This window comes from Cannabis sativa, chromosome 3, assembly GCF_029168945.1.
Source record: "Cannabis sativa cultivar Pink pepper isolate KNU-18-1 chromosome 3, ASM2916894v1, whole genome shotgun sequence".
NCBI lineage: Eukaryota > Viridiplantae > Streptophyta > Magnoliopsida > Rosales > Cannabaceae > Cannabis > Cannabis sativa.
This window is the reverse complement of record NC_083603.1, coordinates 8,459,353-8,479,318: the sequence shown is the minus strand read 5'-3', so window position 1 is coordinate 8,479,318 and position 19,966 is coordinate 8,459,353. Positions and strand designations below refer to the sequence as shown.

The 19,966-nt window shown below is 33.3% G+C and overlaps 2 protein-coding genes, 1 long non-coding RNA gene and 1 pseudogene across 3 annotated transcripts; 3 read left to right on the top strand and 1 right to left on the bottom strand.

Moving 5' to 3' along the window:
- Positions 1-7,405: 7,405 nt before the first annotated feature.
- LOC115710971 (cytochrome P450 93A2-like) lies at positions 7,406-9,605 on the top strand (annotated as a pseudogene).
- A 212-nt stretch (positions 9,606-9,817) lies between these two features.
- LOC115708739 (cytochrome P450 93A3-like) lies at positions 9,818-12,384 on the top strand. Its single transcript, XM_030636743.2, has 2 exons — positions 9,818-11,227; positions 11,418-12,384. Exons 1-2 carry the CDS (start codon positions 10,322-10,324, stop codon positions 12,051-12,053), a joined length of 1,542 nt encoding a protein of 513 aa, XP_030492603.2. The 5' UTR covers positions 9,818-10,321; the 3' UTR covers positions 12,054-12,384.
- A 2,236-nt stretch (positions 12,385-14,620) lies between these two features.
- LOC133035604 (uncharacterized) lies at positions 14,621-15,617 on the bottom strand. Its single transcript, XR_009686744.1, has 2 exons — positions 15,453-15,617; positions 14,621-15,365 (listed from the first exon to the last, which is right to left on the bottom strand). It is a non-coding gene; the product is annotated as an uncharacterized LOC133035604 (long non-coding RNA).
- Positions 15,618-17,957: 2,340 nt separating this feature from the next.
- Positions 17,958-19,390, top strand: LOC133035603 (B3 domain-containing protein At1g05920-like). Its single transcript, XM_061111622.1, has one exon. It carries the CDS (start codon positions 18,156-18,158, stop codon positions 19,269-19,271), a length of 1,116 nt encoding a protein of 371 aa, XP_060967605.1. The 5' UTR covers positions 17,958-18,155; the 3' UTR covers positions 19,272-19,390.
- The last annotated feature ends 576 nt before the right edge of the window (positions 19,391-19,966 follow it).

Genomic DNA, 19,966 nt, shown 5'->3' with positions numbered 1-19,966 from the left:
ATTTCAAACTCATTTTTCATTTGATTAACAAATACCTGCACTTCATGGTTAGATGTAGATCCAAACACTATATCATCAACATACATTTGAGCAATGATAAAATCATATTTTATGTGTTTGATGAAAAGAGTTTTGTCTATACTGCCTCTTTGATAATAATGAGAAATTAAAAATTGAGTTAACCTTTCATACCAGGCACGGGGAGCCTGTTTAAGACCATACAAACCTTTTTCTAATTTATAAACATGGTCTGGAAACTGAGAATCTTCAAATCTCTTTGGTTGCTCAACATAAACTTTCTCACTCAAAATCCCATTCAAAAAAGGCAAACTTCACATCCATTTGATACAATTTCATATTAAGAACACAAAAAATACACAATAGCAAACGAATAGATTCTAATCTTGCTACTAGAGCAAAGGTTTCATCGAAATCAATACCTTCTACTTGTGTATAGCCTTGTGCCACCAATCGAGCCTTATTCCTCACAATTGTACTGAATTCATCACTTTTATTTTTAAATATCCACTTTGTTCCAATCACATTGATACCTTTTGGTCTTCGAACCAAAATCCAAACCTTGTTGCGGACAAACTAATTAAGTCTTCTTGCATTGCATTGAGCCATTCTTCATAAGTCATGACTTCCTTCACATTTTTTGGTTCAAATTGTGAGACAAAACAAAGAAAACTAATAAAATTAGCATACCTTTTCCTTGTTACCATGCTTTATTCAAGATTTCCACGAATGAGATCTTTTAGATGATTCAATTTTACTCTGGTGTTGGGTTCCTTCTGGATAGAATCAGTAATGATGTTTGGATGAAGGGAGATAGGATGATCTAGTTCATCTGCTTTAGTTGCAGCAGCAGATTCGACATTTGCTTCTTCAGAATTCAAGTATGATGCATCAAAATCTACATTTGCTGCTTCTGGTGGAGTATCAAAAAAACTATCTATCTCGGTTTCTATGGAAAATTCTAAAAAATCTTTAAAATCATTAGCAACCACGTTAGCTGATTCCATAACATTTTGAGTTCTCATGTTGTAAACACGATAGGCTCTACTATTTGTGGAATATCCAACAAACACACCAACATCACTTTTAGCATCAAATTTTCTAATATGCTCACGATCTCTTGAAACTTAGCAAACACATCTAAAGAGATGAAAATGACTTACATTTAGACGCTTACCTTTCTAGATTTCATAAGATGTTTTAGAAGTACCTGGACGAATAAACACTCGGTTTATTGTATAGCAAGCTGTGTTTATAACCTCTACCCATAATCGTTTTGTCAGCTTCTTGCTATTTAACATCACTCTTGCCATTTCTTGCAAAGTTTGATTCTTTCTCTCAACAACTCCATTTTGTTGAGGAGTTTTAAGAGCTGAGAATTCATGACTTATACCAGTAGACTTACATAAATCATCATATACAGAGTTCTCAAATTCCTTACCATGATCACTCCGAGTTTGAACAATTTTACTAATGTTACATCCTTTTTCAACTCTTAATCGTAAATAAAGTGTTTTAAAAGCATCAAATGTGTCAGATTTGTCTCTTAAAAAATCTACCGGGGTAAAGCGAGAGAAATCATCAACACATACAAAAATATATCGCTTACCATTTAGACTTTCAACTTGAATTGGACCCATAAGATCCATGTGAAGTAATTCCAATACTTTTGTAGTATTGATATCAAGTACACTTTTGTGAGTGATTTTCAATTGATTACCAAGTTGACAAGATTCACACTTATCAAAACTTTTTTTATCCAATTTGGGCAGTACACGAACAACACCTGTATTTGACCATTTTTTTCAAATTTTTATAATTAATATGTCCAAGTTTTGCATGCCACAAATCAGTGGTGTTGTTGATAGCTGAATGACAAGTGAACACAAGGGTTAGGACGTATAACAATTATCATTAGATCGAAATCCTTGCAAGATATATTAATTATCATCATTAAGTACATAACAATAATCACTGTCAAATGAGACAATATACTCTTGGTCACAAATTTGACTAATGCTAAGTAAATTAGCCTTTAGTCCCTCAACCAACATCACTTTTTTTTAATTTGGCCAACCCTTCAAAATTGAGAGTTCCCATTCCAATGACATTTCTAGCTAAGCCATTCCCAAATGTGACTTCACCACACTGCATAGGCCTAATGTTAATAAAAAATTCTTTGTCACTTGTCATATGTCTAGAGCAACCACTGTCAAAATACCACATTTGTGAAGTAAGACTTTTATTAGAAAAACCAGCAAGATATTTTTCTTTTTTAATCCATTTCTGTTTCATACCACTATGTTTCTTTTGAAAAATTTTCAAATTACCAAAATAATTTATTTTGTACACATTCTGCATGTTGAAATATTTAGGTCTAATATGTCCCTTTCTACCACAAAAATAAAAAATAGGAACAAATCTCCTTATCTGAGATCTTACTCTTTTTTGTAATTCTTGGAGACTTTGCTTTTGTAGATACAACTTTTGCAACGATAGGTTTTGAATCTGTTGTGGCAATCTTCAATTCTGCAGCACCAGGAAAGTTTGTTGGAACACTAGATTTTACAAATTTCGTGATTCCAGAACTTCTAATACCATTCGATCCAATACTAGCAAAGCCTCTTTGACTTGCATTCTGAACTTTTTCAAAAATAGACGATCCAAGATTAAGCATTTGGACATTTTTCTTGAGACTTTCAAGTTTCTTTTTTAAAAGAGTAATTTTTTCATCTTTAATGCAAAAATCAATCTCATAATCTTTTATTTTTAATTCAAAAGTTTCAATTTGATGACACTGTTTTTTTTTTTTTTTCACTTTAGTCAAGACTCTATTTTCAGAAGTAACTTGTATCCATTTTTCATACATGACCTTGTATGATTCACCAAGAGATTCTTCAAAGATTTCAGAATCATCTTAGTCAAAATCTTCTTTTTCAATGGTATTATTCAAACATACCAATCTTTCTCTCACCTGTGAATCACATAACACATTAGTCATATTAGAATTTAGAGCAAAATTCTCAGAATTTTCTTATTCTTTTTCAAAGTGTTTGCACACTCAGATTAAATATGCCCAAATCCTTCACATTCCTTGCATTGAATTCCTTTTTTTATTAGTCAGAGAAGGTTTAAAAGATGTATTCACTTTTGAGAATTTTGAGTTATTGTTTTTGTTACCCATCTTTTACATATTTTTCTGGAAAATTTCTGATTAAGAAAGTAATTTTATCAGCAAATTCATTATCAAAACTTCCTTTTTCAGCAACTTTTAAAGCGATACTTTTACCTTTATCAACAATATATTTGGGTTTGTCCTTTTGTTTGATTTTTTGATTCAATTCAAAAGTACGCAAAGAACCCATTAATTCTTCCACCTTCATTTTACTAAAATCTTCAACTTCCTCCATGGCCAAAAGTTTAGTATCAAACCTGTCTGGAAGAGCTCTAACAATTTTTCTGATAAGGACAGAATTATCAAGCTTTTCATCAAGAACAAAATATTCATTAGATATATCAGATAACCTTTCATAAAACTCAGTCAGGATTTCATTTTCACACATTCTAAGCTCATTAAATTTGGTTTGAAGCATAATAAACCTATAACGCTTAACATCTGCCAAGCATCCTTCGCAGATTCACAAGAAGATATAAGCTTAATATAACCTTCGCCTATTCCATTAAATATAACATGTAAAGTTTTGCTATTGTAAGTAAAAAGTTTATCATCTTCAATGAACCATTCAAGTTCAAATTTTATTTTAGAATTACCTTCGGAATCTGTCACAATAGGAAGCGACCATCCTGATGGAACCATCCTCCAAGCTTTCTCATTTTAAGACTTGATGAAAACCCTCATTCTAACTAGGAGTGTGCAGAAAGTCATCCAATTCAATTACAACCGACCAATCCAATCCCAACCGATCCAATAGAATTGGATATCCAATCATAATTGGATCAGATCGGATGTAAATTTTGAAAATCCAATCGGATCGAATCAGTTGTTGGATTGGACATCCGATTTAATGGATAACCGACCAAACCGATCCAATTATCATCCAATAGTTATCCAATTATATTTATATATTTTTAAAATATATTTATAATTTTATATATTTAATATATTTTATTTAAAAATATATATTAGTTGATTTAATATATATATATATATATTTAACACATGAAATTAAAGAAAAAAAACCTTAGATTTAAAATATTAATTCTCATCTTCCTAAATGCTAATAAAAATTGTCAATATGTATTGAATAAGTTTTATTTTTTAACAGTTTTATTATGATCATGAGAATTAGCTAGGTTGAACTAAACTAATGTTTATTATATATGTTGGATGATTAAGTTTTAAATTATATTTTTATATATATATATTTTTCTCTTTAATGAAATTAACTTAAATGGTAGCTAAAATGGATTGGATGGATCCAATCCAATCTAATAAAAAACCAGTCAATACATCCAATGGTCGGAACCGATCCAATCTAATACATCTATTGGATCGGATCGGATGACTCAATTCAATAGGATTGGATCGGATGACAAAATTCAATATCTAATAAATAATTGGATTGGATCGCTTGTGTCCAAATTCATTGGATGTGATCCAATGAACACCCCTAATTCTAACTTTCCAATAAGAATAATTAGAATCATTAAGCAATGGTGGTCGAGAAATCAAACTTCCTTCTGCAAAAAATGACATATTGCACAAAAATACACAGAAATGTTAATGGACTACATTAAGAGTTTAGTGCCCCGCTCTGATACCGATTGAAAAGCAGAGTTTTTGCTAATGTCAATAATTATTACAGAAAAACGGTAAAAATTTAACTGTAACAGTCTGCAGCAACAGAATGTGATTCTGTTACTACAGAACACAGTTTTGTAGAAACAAACCAGAATCAAAACAATAAATTCAACAGAATTAAAAATAATAGCAGAAAATAAAATTACTTGACACAAGAGATTTGTACATGGTATCAGTATTCTTTCGAACACTCCTAGTCCACGGGGCCATGCTCAGAGAAAGAAATTGGTTAGTAAAGTCTCAGAAATTACAAAGACAATCGACTTATATAAGTTTAGATTCCCTCTAAATCTTTGCCACAATCCTTTGTAACACACTTCACGAATTTGATTTCTGAACCACCTTCAAACAGCGAACTCCCTTTGTCTTTGAGGTGTGAGTGTTTACTTCCTTCCGAAATAAGGCTTGAACAAGTCTTCTCATGAAGACCTTTCTCTTGTTTAATCATGTTGTTCTAACCAACCTTAAGACCAGTATAAGAACAAATATATAAATACTAAAACCTAGATGAACAAATATGTTCTCACAAAAAGAACTCTCTCTTCATAAATGAAAATGTGTAAGAAAATGAAAGCTAGAAGAGTTGAACCGTTTAGCTGCTCTCTAGGTTCTATTTATAGAACATAGGAACCCTAGAGACAGCTACAAAATTGATTCCACAGCTGTACAAACTTTCCCAAAAGAAAATCCTGTTTTGTAGCATTAGAATCAGATTCTGCAGCAGCAAACCAGACCAAAATAGGAAACTTGCCAAAAGGATGCCCAATTATGAACTTGGATTTCATACCTGCCGAAAATAGTGTGCTTGATCTAATCTTATCAAGACGCATCGAACTCATTAAAGAGAAATAACAATGGTCAAAGTTTCCATGTAAAGCCAACTTTCCATAAGAGAATTTATTCTCTCACAAGAAGTTTCCAAAACAAGAAAAGGGACAGTCGAACAATGATTCTTTCCTTTGATAGAAAAGAGCAATAACTACACAATATCATGGAGATAAAATCGATTTAAATGCACAAAATGATCACGCAATAAATAAAAATATTTTGACACCTAAATTGCCAAAAAAAGACTTTACACCCGATATTCAAAATATCACATACGTTTGTCCCACTAAGAAATAGGTTTTAAACTTACCCATGTGACTCTAATTGCCATTTGTCACATTTTCCATCACCACCGAGCACAAATCATAAAAATTACATATTTTATATTTAGCATAAATAACACTCTTAGAGTTTAATAAAATCTTCAGAATCGAGAAATTATAACTCTAATGCCTATTTTCTAAAATTGGGACCCATAATAAAAATATTCGTATAACTATAAAATAATTAATGTTAATTGCCCTACTAATCCATATTGCAATCATGCGTTCATTACATGGAGAGTCCAACTACAACCTATTGTAGCATTGTCTACAACAGAAGCTAAGTATGTTTCAGTCAAAGAGGCAATAAAAGAAGCTATTTGGATCAAATGTCTAATGAAAGAGCTACACCTACTTAAGGAAGTTCTCACTATGTACTTTGATAGTCAGAGTTGTATCCATTAGTGCAAGAATTCTGTCGACAAAACCAAGCATGTGGAAATCAAGTACTAGGGCTGAACATTTTGAGCGGGTTTGACCCGAACCCGAGCAACCCGCCCGAACCTGAATTGGTGAACCCGCAAAAAAATTATTTTAAAAAAGTTTCGGGCGGGTTGGGTTCAACCCGGTACCCTTCGGGTGGGTTGGCGGGTTGAGATTTTAGGGGTACCGGGTTTCAGGTTGAACCCGCGAACCCGCCCGCCAACCCGGTTTATAAATATATTATATATATTTTTTTTTATTATTGTTTATATATATAATATGGACTTTAGATTTTTATGGACTATGAATATTGGATATGGATGTATTTTGAAATATTTTAGTTTTCACTTTTATCATGATTCATGAACATGAATATGAAGTTTGATTTGAATCTTTGATATATAAATAGGTTGTTTATTTGTTGGTTGGATTGATTAATGCATTTTTTCTTTAATAGTAGATATACTATGAACAAATTGTTATATTATATATGCTTAATTTAATAAATAAAAAAATAAAAAAAAATAATTATTTGAATAAAAAATTAATATTTTTAAGACCGAGTTGACTGAGTTGACCGAGTCAACCCGCCAACCCGCTAAACCCGACTAACCGAAACCCGCAAACCCGTGACCTGCCAACCCGCCAACCCATGCCCTATTCGGGTCCGGGTTCGGTTTCAATTTTTTGAACCCGAAACCCGTGAACCCAAAACCCGCCAACCCGAAACCCGGTAAACCCGCTCGATGTTCAGCCCTATCAAGTACCACTTCATTAGAGATAAGGTGACACAAGAGGAAGTTTAGATTAAGAAAGTTCCCACAAAAGAGAACCTTGCAGATGTAGGGACTAAAATTCTAAACCTAGTCAAGTTCAAGCACTGTTTGGATTTTCTAGGATTAGGTAATAGAGGCTGGTCATTACCATATTGAGCTAAGACCCTCAGGAAGAAGAAGAAGGAGAAGAAGACTACTCTACCAAGTTGCTATTGATGGAGTTCAAGGTGGAAATGTTGTTTTGAACCCCATCATAAGCACGAACAGCTTACAATAATCCTCTCCACACTTGATCACTCGAAACTAAGCCTAGACTCAACTGATTCCACCTTAGATTGATCTCAACCAACTTAACAAACGTCCAAGTTGGCAATACTAACTCCAATTGCCACTTACTCTCTCAATCGACTTCAACAAAAGGATATAAGTACCTTTAATCATTTTGATCAAGTTAGAGCAAGCCTTTATCTTCAAGCTAGTGAGACTAGCTCCAAGAATGTTAGAGAGAGAAAGAAAAAGAAAGAGAGTTAGAATTTTGGTTTCTGCAAGAAAGAGAGAAGCCAAATAAAAGTGCATCGAAAGATCATTGAGATTACCTGTCAAAGATTGTGACAAGAAATCTCCTCCATTATTGTAACTGTTCAAGCTTTCATCATAGTGAAAAGAGCTGATCTTCCCGAGAAGAGCTCACAAGGATGTAGCCCGAGTTTTAGGGTGAACCTTACCAAAATTCTTGTGTTTGACCTCTACTTCTCTCTGTTTTACTTTTTCTTTAATTCTGTTTTGATTACATTGTACATGTGTGTTAAGCATTGATTGTTTTGCATCTTAATTCAATAATTTGAATGTGGTTCTTGATTAAAATCATAGTTCTGAATTAACACTAACAAGTTAATAATTCAAGTGACATGTTTTGTACAATTTGGGAATCTATTTGTGAAATTCATTGCTGCAAGATCAACATTGATTTGCTGGTGTGTCTTGATTAGTTTTGTGAGTTGTGTAGGGATTCAAGATTGAATTCCAACAAGTCCCTTGTCTAATTGTTTCCTCCCCTGAGATGGCGAAAAAGTTCCTTTAGACACAAGAACTCTATTCTCGAACCCCCAACAAACAATGGTTGGCTTTGCTTTTGCTCACTATACTCCTTATTGTAAATTATGAAGAAGCTTTGCATGACTGAGCTTCTTGGTGGCCAAACATTGGACCACCTTCTCCCCATTAGGCGCAATGAGTTGAAGAGAATTTTGTGTTTGATGCTTAAAAAGGCTGACGGAAATAGATCTGTTGATGTTGAAGGAGAGCTCTTGAGGTTAACTAACAATATCGTATCGAGAATGATTATGGGATAGAGATGTTGTGAGGATGAGAAATTGAGAATGAAGGTGAGGAGATTAGGGGGAATTTAACTTGTCTGATTGTATTTGGTTCCTTAAGAATTTGGCTTTGTAAGGATTTAGGAAAGGCTTAAGCATGTTAGAGAAAAGGTTGATGTGATAATGGATAGAGTTATGAAAGAACACCAAGAAGCAAGACAAAAGAAGAAGGAGATTAGAGGTAGCAAAGTAAAGGACTTGCTTGATGTATCAGAAGATGAGAGTCAAGAGATCAAATTGACCACACATAACATAAAGACATTATCTTGGTATGTTTGATTAAGACTTTTTTGTATGAATTAATACATATATATACATATAAATGTATATTTAGTGACTAATTACAGGCTTATAGTTGTTAGGATATGTTTGCAGAAGGGAAAACACATCTACCATTACAATTGAATGGGCCCTGACTGAGCTGATAAACCACCCATACATCATTAGAAAAGCAAGAGAAGTAGACAATGTGATTGGAAAAACTAGATTAGTAGAAGAGTCAGATATCATCAGTAACCTTCATTATATTCAAGCTGTAGTAAAAGAGACACTAAGGCTTGATCCAACAGGGCCATTACTAGTGACAGAGTCATCCAAAAGAAGCACTATTAATGGCTATGACATACCAGAAAAGACACAGTTCTTTGTTAACATCTGGGCTATTGTAAGGGATCAATATCAATGGGAAAATCAACTTGAGTTCAAGTCAGAGAGATTTCATATTAGTGAAGATCATGAGAGTAGTACTAGTCAACTATATAGAGGACAAAGCTTCCATTTTTTGCCTTTTGGGAGTGGAATTTCACTTGCTTTGAGGCTTGTTCAAAACACTCTTGCTGTTATGATTCAGTGCTTTGAGTGGAAAGTTGATGGCTCTGTTGACATGGAAGAGGGAACTGGGTTGACCCTTCTAAAGGCTCATCCCTTCCTCTATTTACCAATTGCTCGGCATAATCCATTACCAATATGAGATGTTTTAAAATGTTTTGCATAGGAATCTCCTCTTTATTTTACCATTCTTTCATTGTGTATATATACTTTAGTATCATTTAGTAGTTTTAAATTGTGATATGTATTCATTATTTACTCCATATATTTTTTAGGACAGAAATTAAGAAAGATGTTTAAATAGGAAGTAGACTGTAACTCTCCTATTCTTGTTGATTTTCTTCTTATTTTTGTCTGATTTGATAGCATTCTTAATTTCCATGCTACATAATGTTACAAGATGAAGTGGAGTATATAATTTTTATATAGACACAACAGGGGTGAGTTTTGATTTTTTATTTTAAATACTTAATTTGGCTTGGATCCCATATGGAATCTCGGATCACTATATAAACTTTCATGCTATACAAATCCAATTTGGACCATATATTATGAGACTTGGTCATATTGTTGTAGTGTATACATACATCATTGCATGTTCTTCTAACCTTATATCTATCAAGGACGGCTATTACCCCATTATGGAACTAATCATATTATATGTTAGCATTAAAATACTTAAAATTCTAGTATAGCTTCAATAGGTACGGCATTGACCAATTCTAAAGGACAAGATTCCATTATAAAGAAAAAACTCTTCTCTAAGTCTCATTGCAATAATTAATCTAACTTGCACAAAATTTGTTGTTTTCTCTTTGTAATTGCAGGCCTCAAAGGATATATATTTGATCTTTTTCTTCTTTATAATCACTCCTATACCTCATTAGTTTAAACATCTTTTTTTTTCTTCAATTAAAAAGTTCAACCATGACAGATTTTCAAGGCTACATCATACTTTTCCTGGTGTGGATTGTCTCCACCATGTTGGTCCGAGCCATATTTACCAAAACTCGGACCAAATTTCGCCTTCCCCCAAGTCCAATGGCCCTTCCAATAATCGGACACCTTCACCTTCTCGGTCCAATACCTCACCAAGCTTTCCACAAACTCTCTAACCACTATGGACCTTTAATTCATCTCTACCTTGGCTCTGTTCTTTGTGTAGTTGCTTCCACACCAGAAGTGGCGAAGGAGTTTCTTAAGACACAAGAAACTTCCTTTTTGAATCGCCCTCAGATGACCGCGGTAGACTATCTTACATATGGCTCAGCTGACTTCTCCTTCACCCCATATGGACCTTATTGGAAGTTCATGAAGAAAATTTGCATGACTCAACTTCTTGGTGGCAGAACATTAGATCAATTTCTTCCACTTAGAAGAGAAGAGATTAAGAAATTCTTACATTTGATGCTAAAAAAGGCTGATCAAAAGGAAGAGGTTGAGATTGAAGGAGAACTAATGAAGCTTTCCAACAATGTCATATCAAGAATGCTTATGGGGAAAACATGTTCTGATAATGATGATAATGAAGCTGATGAGATTAGGAAGCTGATAACAGAAACTGCAGAGCTTACTGGAAAATTCAATTTGAAGGACTATATTTGGTTCTGTAAGAACTTAGATTTACAAGGATTTGGAAAAAGGCTTAAGAAAGTTCGTGATAAGTTTGACTCCATGATGGATAGGATCATTAAAGAGCATGAAGAAGTGAGGAGCAAGAAGGAGAGTGAGGATGATACAGTGAAGGATTTACTTGACATGTTACTTGATATATCAGAAGATGAGAGTTCAGAGTTCAAATTGACAAGAGAAAACATAAAAGCATTCATCCTGGTAAGGTTTTCAAATTTATATGATAATTAATATAATATATATATATATTTATATAAGGGTTTCTTGGTCTATTATTACAAGCTAGCATGCATGAGAAAGTGTCATTTGAAATCTGTACACATTCACATACTATCAAACTACAATATCAAAATGGTAACTAAACAATAATTACATAAATTTTAATTTCCAGGATATATTTGCAGCTGGGTCAGACACATCTGCCTTAACAATAGAATGGGCATTATCAGAGCTAGTAAACAACCCCAATATCATGCAGAAAGCAAGAGAAGAAATAGACACCCTTGTTGGACAAACCAGATTAGTAGAAGAGTCAGATATTGGTAATCTTCCTTATCTTCAAGCTATAGTCAAAGAAACACTAAGGCTTCATCCAACAGGTCCAATGGCTGTAAGAGAATCAACTGAAAGATGCACAATTAATGGCTATGACATTCCTGAAAAAACCCAATTGTTTGTTAATCTTTGGGCCATTGGTAGGGACCCAAAGCACTGGGAAAGCCCACTTGAGTTCAAGCCAGAGAGGTTTGTTAGTGAAGATAATGATGAGAATGGGAATGATGGTAAGCAGTTAGATGTTAGGGGTCAAAACTATCATTTTATGCCATTTGGGAGTGGAAGAAGAGGGTGTCCTGGAACCTCACTTGCAATGCTGGTTGTTCAGGCCACTCTAGCTGCAATGATTCAGTGCTTTGATTGGAAAGTTGATGGTGTTGTTGACATGGAAGAGGGATCTGGTTTGACCCTCCCAAGGGCTCATCCCTTGGTGTGTGTACCAATTGCTAGGCTTAATCCTTTGCCATCATGAAAAATTTAAGTGAAATAAACAAAGGAAAAATTATGGATTTTGCTGTATTACTTCTCTAATGGAGATTGTTGGGAGTGATTGAAGCTTTTTAAATATGTGACAAGATATATATTAGTAGTTATCATTTAGTGAAAATTAGTGAAACATTAGAGGAAGTTACTTTGTAGTTATGATACTTCATTAATGAATTTATCTAGCTCTGCAGGCTGAAGACAAGTAATATCTAAAAGAATATTATGAATACTTAGTGTGTTTTTATTTTTTTAGTTATTTCTATTTTATCACACTTGTTTGATATTTTGTAGTGACAGAACTCTCTCTGTAGCTAAGAATACTTGTTTGTTGTACCAACTTCTTTATTCCACATTTAATTAAAAAAATTTGTAATATTGAAATACATAATTTTTGGGCAAAACATGAGGTGAGGGAATAGATGGAGTGTAAAGAATTGAGAGAAGAACCAAGTTTTAAGCATTTACACTACTAAAAAAGATTGATTTTCCAACTGGTTTAAATAGTCAGGTAAGGGTATTGTTCGGGCCATGTAACCGACGCCTGTTCCAAAATCACAAAAATGGAATACGTGTCGGTTAAAAACAATCGTGTATGCCAATATCCCAACTGTTTAGAACTGTCGCCAAGGATGAAGACTATAGCCGACGACTTATAACAGTCGACAATGGCTATAGTGAGCTACTATCCCTATAGATCTGGAACTAAATCTACACCATCAAAACCAGACCTCACCACCAATGTCATAGTGAGGGGGAAAACATCCTCTTTATGCATTTTAAAATAATTACTTTGAAGTGGGGGGCGTTCATGGATTGTTTTGGTCTGAATTTTTATTTTTATTTCGAACCAAACCAACAATGCTAGTTTTTTAAAATTCAAAACCAAAATAAACCAATTAAATGCTCAAACCAAATCAAACCAATTCACTTAAGAACGGATTGGTTTAGTTCGAAACCATAATTTGTACTTCGTAAATATTTTATTTTTTCTTACTAATACTAAATTCTTTTACTTTACAGTTTATAATATGTAAATAACAATGAGAATATATATATTTTTAAAATAATATTAAGGAAACTATAGATTGTTTCTAAATATCAATATTCAATAATAATAAAAAATTGTATTAAGTATATATAAACAATTAGGCGGTTTAGCTTGGTTTGAACCATGGGCGAGAATTTTGAAATTGTGACTAAACTAAAGATTTATAAATGGACCGAATTTAATAAATCATTGACACCAAATTTATGTGGTTCAATCTGAAATAGTTTGATCTGAATTGGTTGGAGTTTGAAACCACAAATTATGGAGGGGAGGGTATGAACAACACTACTTTGAAACAAAAATTTAAATTTTGTTGGTGAAAAATTGCCACGTGGTACTCGACTGCTCGGTATTAAGTAAATTGTCACGTGACAATCTCTGATTGGTCAAAGTCATTAAATTATTATTTAAAAAAAATTAATTTAACTATACCAATAAAAAAATAACATGTAGATATAATGTCTAAAAATTTAACCACTAAATTAGTCACTTAATATTCAGTTAAGTGGGTGTGCGCGTGAGATATATATATATATATATATATATATATAGAGAGAGAGATATTTAAATTGGGCCCTTTCGGGGAAAACAGGATGACGACTTCTTGCTCGTCCAAATTCACTTGCTATCTGTGTTTTCAAAGCAATGCGACTTTGAGAAGTTCTTAGTTGGATCAAACATTGGGGCTGACAGAATGTTTGTGTGGAAACAGACTATTTATGTGTTGTCCAAGCTATATAGAGCTCTATTTATATGATTTCTTTGTTTGGTAATGTAATCAATGATTGTAAAGTTTTAATTTCTGAACTTGGAGATATTATTGTCTGTTTTGTTAAACGATAAGCGAATAAGGTGGTTCATAGTTTTGCTAGAGCCTCTTTACTCTACCCAAGTTGTAGTTTCTGTTTGGAGTCTGTTCCAACTGATTAGTTACTACTAATATTAGTAACAGAAGTTGATGGTTAATAAAGTTGATTTTTCTATTTAAAAAAAAAAAAAACAGAGAGAGAATTGAGACAATTATATTGGCTGAGTTTATAAGTGTTGAGGGACTAAGACTTGCTGTAACTATTTTCTTGTTGTTCTTAAGAATGATATCTCTTATTCTCATTCAATGAAGAATGGTGGTGTGTTTTCAAACTAGAGTAGGATTAAGTTCACATTAATTCTCGTATGTTGCTGTGTCTACATCTATAAGCTATTTACTTTTATCTATGTGTTTATATTGTTAATGACACTCACTCTGCTGAGTTGTCAAATGGTCAAGATTGGTTTGTTTAGGCTTGTCAGTTTGTTTCTGTTGGTTCTGTTATTAGTTCTAACTGTCTTTGTAACCAACTTCTGTCAAGTGGATTCTATGTATATATTCCTCTGTAACAAACCTTCTCAATCATAATGAATAATACACTTAAATTCTCTCGTTTTCTCTCTTTCGTTTTACTCAATATCTATTTCTGATTTACTATATGTTTGATGATTTGTTCTTTACTTAAAATTTATTTGTGTAAGTATGATATTGGAGCTGAAATTACATAAGTTAATTCCTTCAATTACAACCTTCATTTCTACAACACCATAGTAAGACAGCGAGATTATTACTAACTATTACTAATCCTTCACTTGTGATTAATCTAGCATGAAACCAAGATGAAAAGTTAAGAGGCAATCATATAAGGGGCCTCCAACTTAGTGTATTTATCCAAAACTACTCTACAACCTAATTATATACATATCATATCAAACACTACAGTGATGATTGACGAGAATGAATGTTCCAATGTGCATTTTCAAATGAGTCAACTTTTCATCAGTCATGTAATTAGCTATGTGGTGAGTCCCTCACCCTCTTTTCCCACATAATCAAATCATCACATGGTCTTTCTTCTCGAGTCACACTTGGAAAAACCAAACCATTGTTTTTCTTGCAGTTGAGGCTTTGCCTTGTAAAAATTGAGAGGATCTCAATAGTGAAGAGTGATATCCCAGTTACTGATTGTGCTTGGAATTGTTACTGTCAAAAGATTGTCTTCATTTCTGTACTTAAAATCCTCAGTACTTCAAGAGTTTACCGAGCAAGACTTGGGTTTTGTACTAAAGTAAGCTCCAAACCTGCCAGGTCCTCTTCCCTTAATTCTTATTTTACACTTAGAGGTATCACTAAAGATGTCAACTTCCTCAACAGCTCCACGAGAGTTGTACATGTTTAGTGATCCATAGCTACAAATTCAATATTCTTGTTGTAATCCATAGCTGCATAAAAGTAATCATATTATGAGAACATATTCAAATTTATGTGTTAGTGTTGGTTTTACCGTTTAAAGTTGTAAGAAAATCAACCTTAATAGGAGATATGCTAAGAACTTTACATTGAAGAACTTTCAAGGTGATGTTTAGAGATTCATCTTTTGGTATTCGAGATAGAGACCCTGAAAGATTCAATCAATCAAAACTGGTTGTTTATCATCAATCAAATGATGTCTATACAGACTTAAACAACAAAAATTTTCACCTATCATGAAACAGCTGAACATTTTTTCAAGAGAAGAAGACAATTCTTGATAAGTATAATAATTATAATTGCAAAATCTACTACAATTCTGAAAAAACCTTGTAACACACCCAAACATGAATCCATAATTCATTATCCCATGAACCAACAATGTTCAAGAAAGTAGCGTAGTCAACACTCTCACGAAGACGTTGATCAACACTCTGAAGCCCTTGTCATAGGCAAATTTGACAATAAGAGACTGCTAAAACTATTTTAAAGAATAAAGTAAATCAAGAAGTTGAAACTTTTTCTCTTTGTTTTTTAAGTGTGGACCTTCTGAGTTTCATATAGGGTCCACAAGTCAACCCAAATAGTAAATTGTACCTTCCTCTTGTATTGGGATTTAAGTAAAGAATTGAGAACAACCTAGCATTCTCAAGAAGTGCAACAGGGCCACTTCCATTGCTATCACTTCCCACAGAGAAACTCAACAAGGAAAAAGTTTCTCACAGCACAGAAGTTAATTTTATTAATCAAATCTCATATAGTTACATACCGGAGATGCCCCAAATGTGTCATATGATGCCACTATTGCAATAGTAGGAAGTTGATTGTGCCCATCTATTTCCAATCTGGGCAACCATCCCTGTCACCATCATTAATCACAATAAAAACTCAATTTAGCAAACTCGGTAATTGAAAAAAAAAAAAAAAATCAGGCAAGGTTCTACTTGCATTAAACTATTACAACGGAAGAAAGTTGTTCATATAGTTGGATGGCAACACAATCTAAAACACCAGTAACAATTGTTTTCGAAAACTACTTTCCTAAGAACAACTATCTTGAGTACTTGGCACCTGAGATAGAAAAATAGCATCAATCGCCTGTTGTTGGGCAGTAGAGAGAGACAGACCTTGGCCTCCATTGTCATGTTTCTACATGATTTAAGAAGTCTAAACAAAGTAACAAGATTAAAATAAACTTCGGTAAATTTGCAATAATGAATAAATGAAATAGTTCAACCCACGATTGGCCCTCTGGAGAAAGAATCAAACAGAGAATTCCAGGCTATACCAAACCATTTTATAAAGTTAACATATCTTCTTGATACAAAACCATTATATATGTATACAGATGAAATATGATATATGATCTCAACAAGAAAATACATAAATAGAGAAACATTCTGTCTTTTACTTTAATAGCAGGTGAACCAATACCAATATATTGAAACAAAACATCATTATCTTTACCCAGTCAAACTAAATGAAATAAAAAAAAACCATTGAAACATAGACAAAAACAAATTTGACCAACTAATAATAATACCATAGCTTGGGAACCCAGAGCCTCAAATCATCCTAACCGAAGAGAAACTTGCTCTCCAAAATCGAAAGATCTCGTAGATGAGCTTCTCAATGTCAAACGCATTTCTAATAGATTCGTAAACCATTCCCCCAAATTCTCTAAGTAAAAATCTTCCGAGAAAGTGTTATATTTCCAATCCAAAATCGAATTTTGAAGCACTAAAAATAAACTCAGATAAGACCCAGACAAGGATTGAATTAGAAACCTTTCTAAAATCTCCAATCCAAAATTTAATAGTAACCAGCAAATTATAAGAAGATTTTGATCAACAAATCAGAGAGAGGGAGCACAAAATCTGATGAAAAAAAACCATATATATATATAAAAGTAACAGTACCTTGAATATTATGCCCATTAATTGCAGCCGAATTTTCTCAATGTTCGTCTGTATCGACAATGCTATACGGACGCATTAACTATAATGCGCCTACAAAAGACTTGATCATTGTAGTGAATTAATAGTGATGTACCAACAAACAACAATATAACTTTTTCATTGACTCACTCAAAATTAATTGAACTCATCAGGATCACACCTTCGCCTAATATCTCCTTCTTTACTCCACTCCCCTTCTTGACCCCAACTATGCTAAGCTTCTCCATTGATAGAACAAATCAACCAATAGCCTTATTCAAGAAAAAGAAAAAAAAAATATTATATCAAATTTAAAAATCTCTGATAATAAAAATAAATAAATTAATTAATTAATTAAAAAAATTGGCAATTAAATATACTTGGGTACACTCTTCCTATATTTTCTCCGTAGTCCCACTTCTCAGTAGTACATAATTAGCGATTATAATTATTTTATTAATAAAAAAATGTTTATTAATTAGTTGGTTACTAATTAATTTTGCTCTTTCCTTGCAAGGCGCGCATTCCTTTTATTTCCTTTTCCCTTATATTTCCTTTTTTAATTCCGACCGTTTAATTAGTCCAACCAAACCCTAAACAAAAAATATGACCGTTGTACTGAGATTATGATCTTTTCACTGCACCAGCTTAGCAGTCGAAGGGTTTTTATGATCATTTTCGTGGACAATAAATAAATATATATACGCTAATATTGTGCGATTACGTATAACCTTCACTCTCATCATCATTCAAAAAAAAAAAAATTACTAAATTTCTCTGTACCTGAACTGAGTGTTTTTGAAGGTTGAGTTTTCTTGGGAAATCATGAAGAAGAAGATGGGGAATGAGAGAAGGATGATCGAAGCTCTTGCTTTGGTGTGCTCCTTGCACGTTGAGATATTGTCTGATAATGATCGTAGTCATCATTTGGGTTCGGTTGACGATTTGGTTGAAGAAAAACTGAGAAATATTGATGTAATGAAAGAATTAAAGGAAGACACCCCGAAACGGCACTGTACTGCTTCTACTTCTGGGCAGTACTACTCTCCCTCATCATCATCATCTGAAGAAACAAAAAGGAGTAACGACATCATGATCTTTAAAAGTGGCATCCCAAAACGACGCCGTACTGCTTCTACACACTCATCATCATCATCATCATCATCATCATCATCATCACCATCAGAAAGAAAAAGGAGCAACGACATCATGATCTTAGAAAGCGGCATCCCGAAACGACGCCGTACTGCTTCTACTCACTCAACATCATCATCATCATCATCTGAAGAAAGAAAAAGGGGCAAAGACGACACGATGACGTTAGAAAGCGGCATCCCGAAACGACGCCGTACTAGTGATGATCATCATGATGATGATGTAGTACTACGAGTAGTGCCTGAAGAAACGAAGGTGACAAGAAGAAATAAGTCGAATAATAAAAGAAAGAGGATCAGGGATGATAGTGATACGAGTAATACAAGTAAAGGAGGTGTAATTCATGGACCGAACCCTCCTCCGCCTATTTCTGAGGAGCTGGCCCAAGTCATTCGCGGTATGACTACCGGTGATCAACTCAACCTCAAATTGGTTATTCAGAGAAAACTCTTCCAAACGGATACTCTTGCACGACAAAATCGTCTTCAAATGCCACGCAATCAGATCAGTTCTGATGACTTCCTCAACGACGATGAGAAGAAGAAATTGGACCAAAATGAGGGAATTCAAGTTAGGTTCATTCAACCCAACCTTGAAGAAGAAAATGGCTTAGTTTTCAGGAGGTGGAAATACAAGAACGTCAACTGTGCGGGTTACGTGTTCAACAAAAATTGGCACAAAGGTGTTGTTCAGAAAAATGGACTCGAGTGTGGGCAACTTGTTCAGGTCTGGTTTTTTAGGGACAAGGATGGAAACCCTTGTTTTGCCATGGTCAATCTCGGCTGATCATTTTTGGTATTAATTGGTCTAATTTCTTAGTGGGATTAATGTTTTGTCATATATATACCTATTTCTTAATTTTGGAATTTAGTGATTAATATCTGCATGTATTAATATCTGATTAATATATATGCAAATAATCATAGGACTGTTGATCATTATTAGTTTTTTTAATTGGGTCATATAATGTAATAAATACATTGTTTTTGATGAGTTTCTGATCATATAGAATTGAGAGTCAAGGATTTGGATTGCATGACGTCATCATTTTGACTATCTAATTAATGTGGCACTCTTCTTTATTAGAATTCATGAGTTAACGTATTAACCAATTGAAACAAGATGGCTTAATCTATTAATTATTCTAAATATATATAGATGACATTATGTATAACTACAGCCAAACATGTTTTTGAAGTGAAAAGATATAAATGAATAATATACATAATAGGGTGTTGTGCAAATAAGGTATATATGAAAGTTAAAAGGTTAAATTTTCCTAAATAAATAGAACACACATGAAAAATAAAATACCAGATATATATAAGACTATTAGTAAATTTCATAATCATAATAATACAAAATGGAAGATTGAAGAAGAGGCTATATATTGAAATCACAGGACATGACTTATAAATAAATAAATAGAAGTAATGACTTTGCTTATTTATTTATTTAACTTTGACTGCATTTTCCTAGCT

Bases quoted from the DNA above. Each gene is read 5' to 3' on its own strand.
- LOC115708739 (XM_030636743.2), top strand. From the start codon at position 10,322: ATGACAGATTTTCAAGGCTACATCATACTTTTCCTGGTGTGGATTGTC. The intron at 11,228-11,417 runs GTAAGGTTTTCA...TTTAATTTCCAG, and splicing joins ACATAAAAGCATTCATCCTG to GATATATTTGCAGCTGGGTC.
- LOC133035603 (XM_061111622.1), top strand. From the start codon at position 18,156: ATGAAGAAGAAGATGGGGAATGAGAGAAGGATGATCGAAGCTCTTGCT.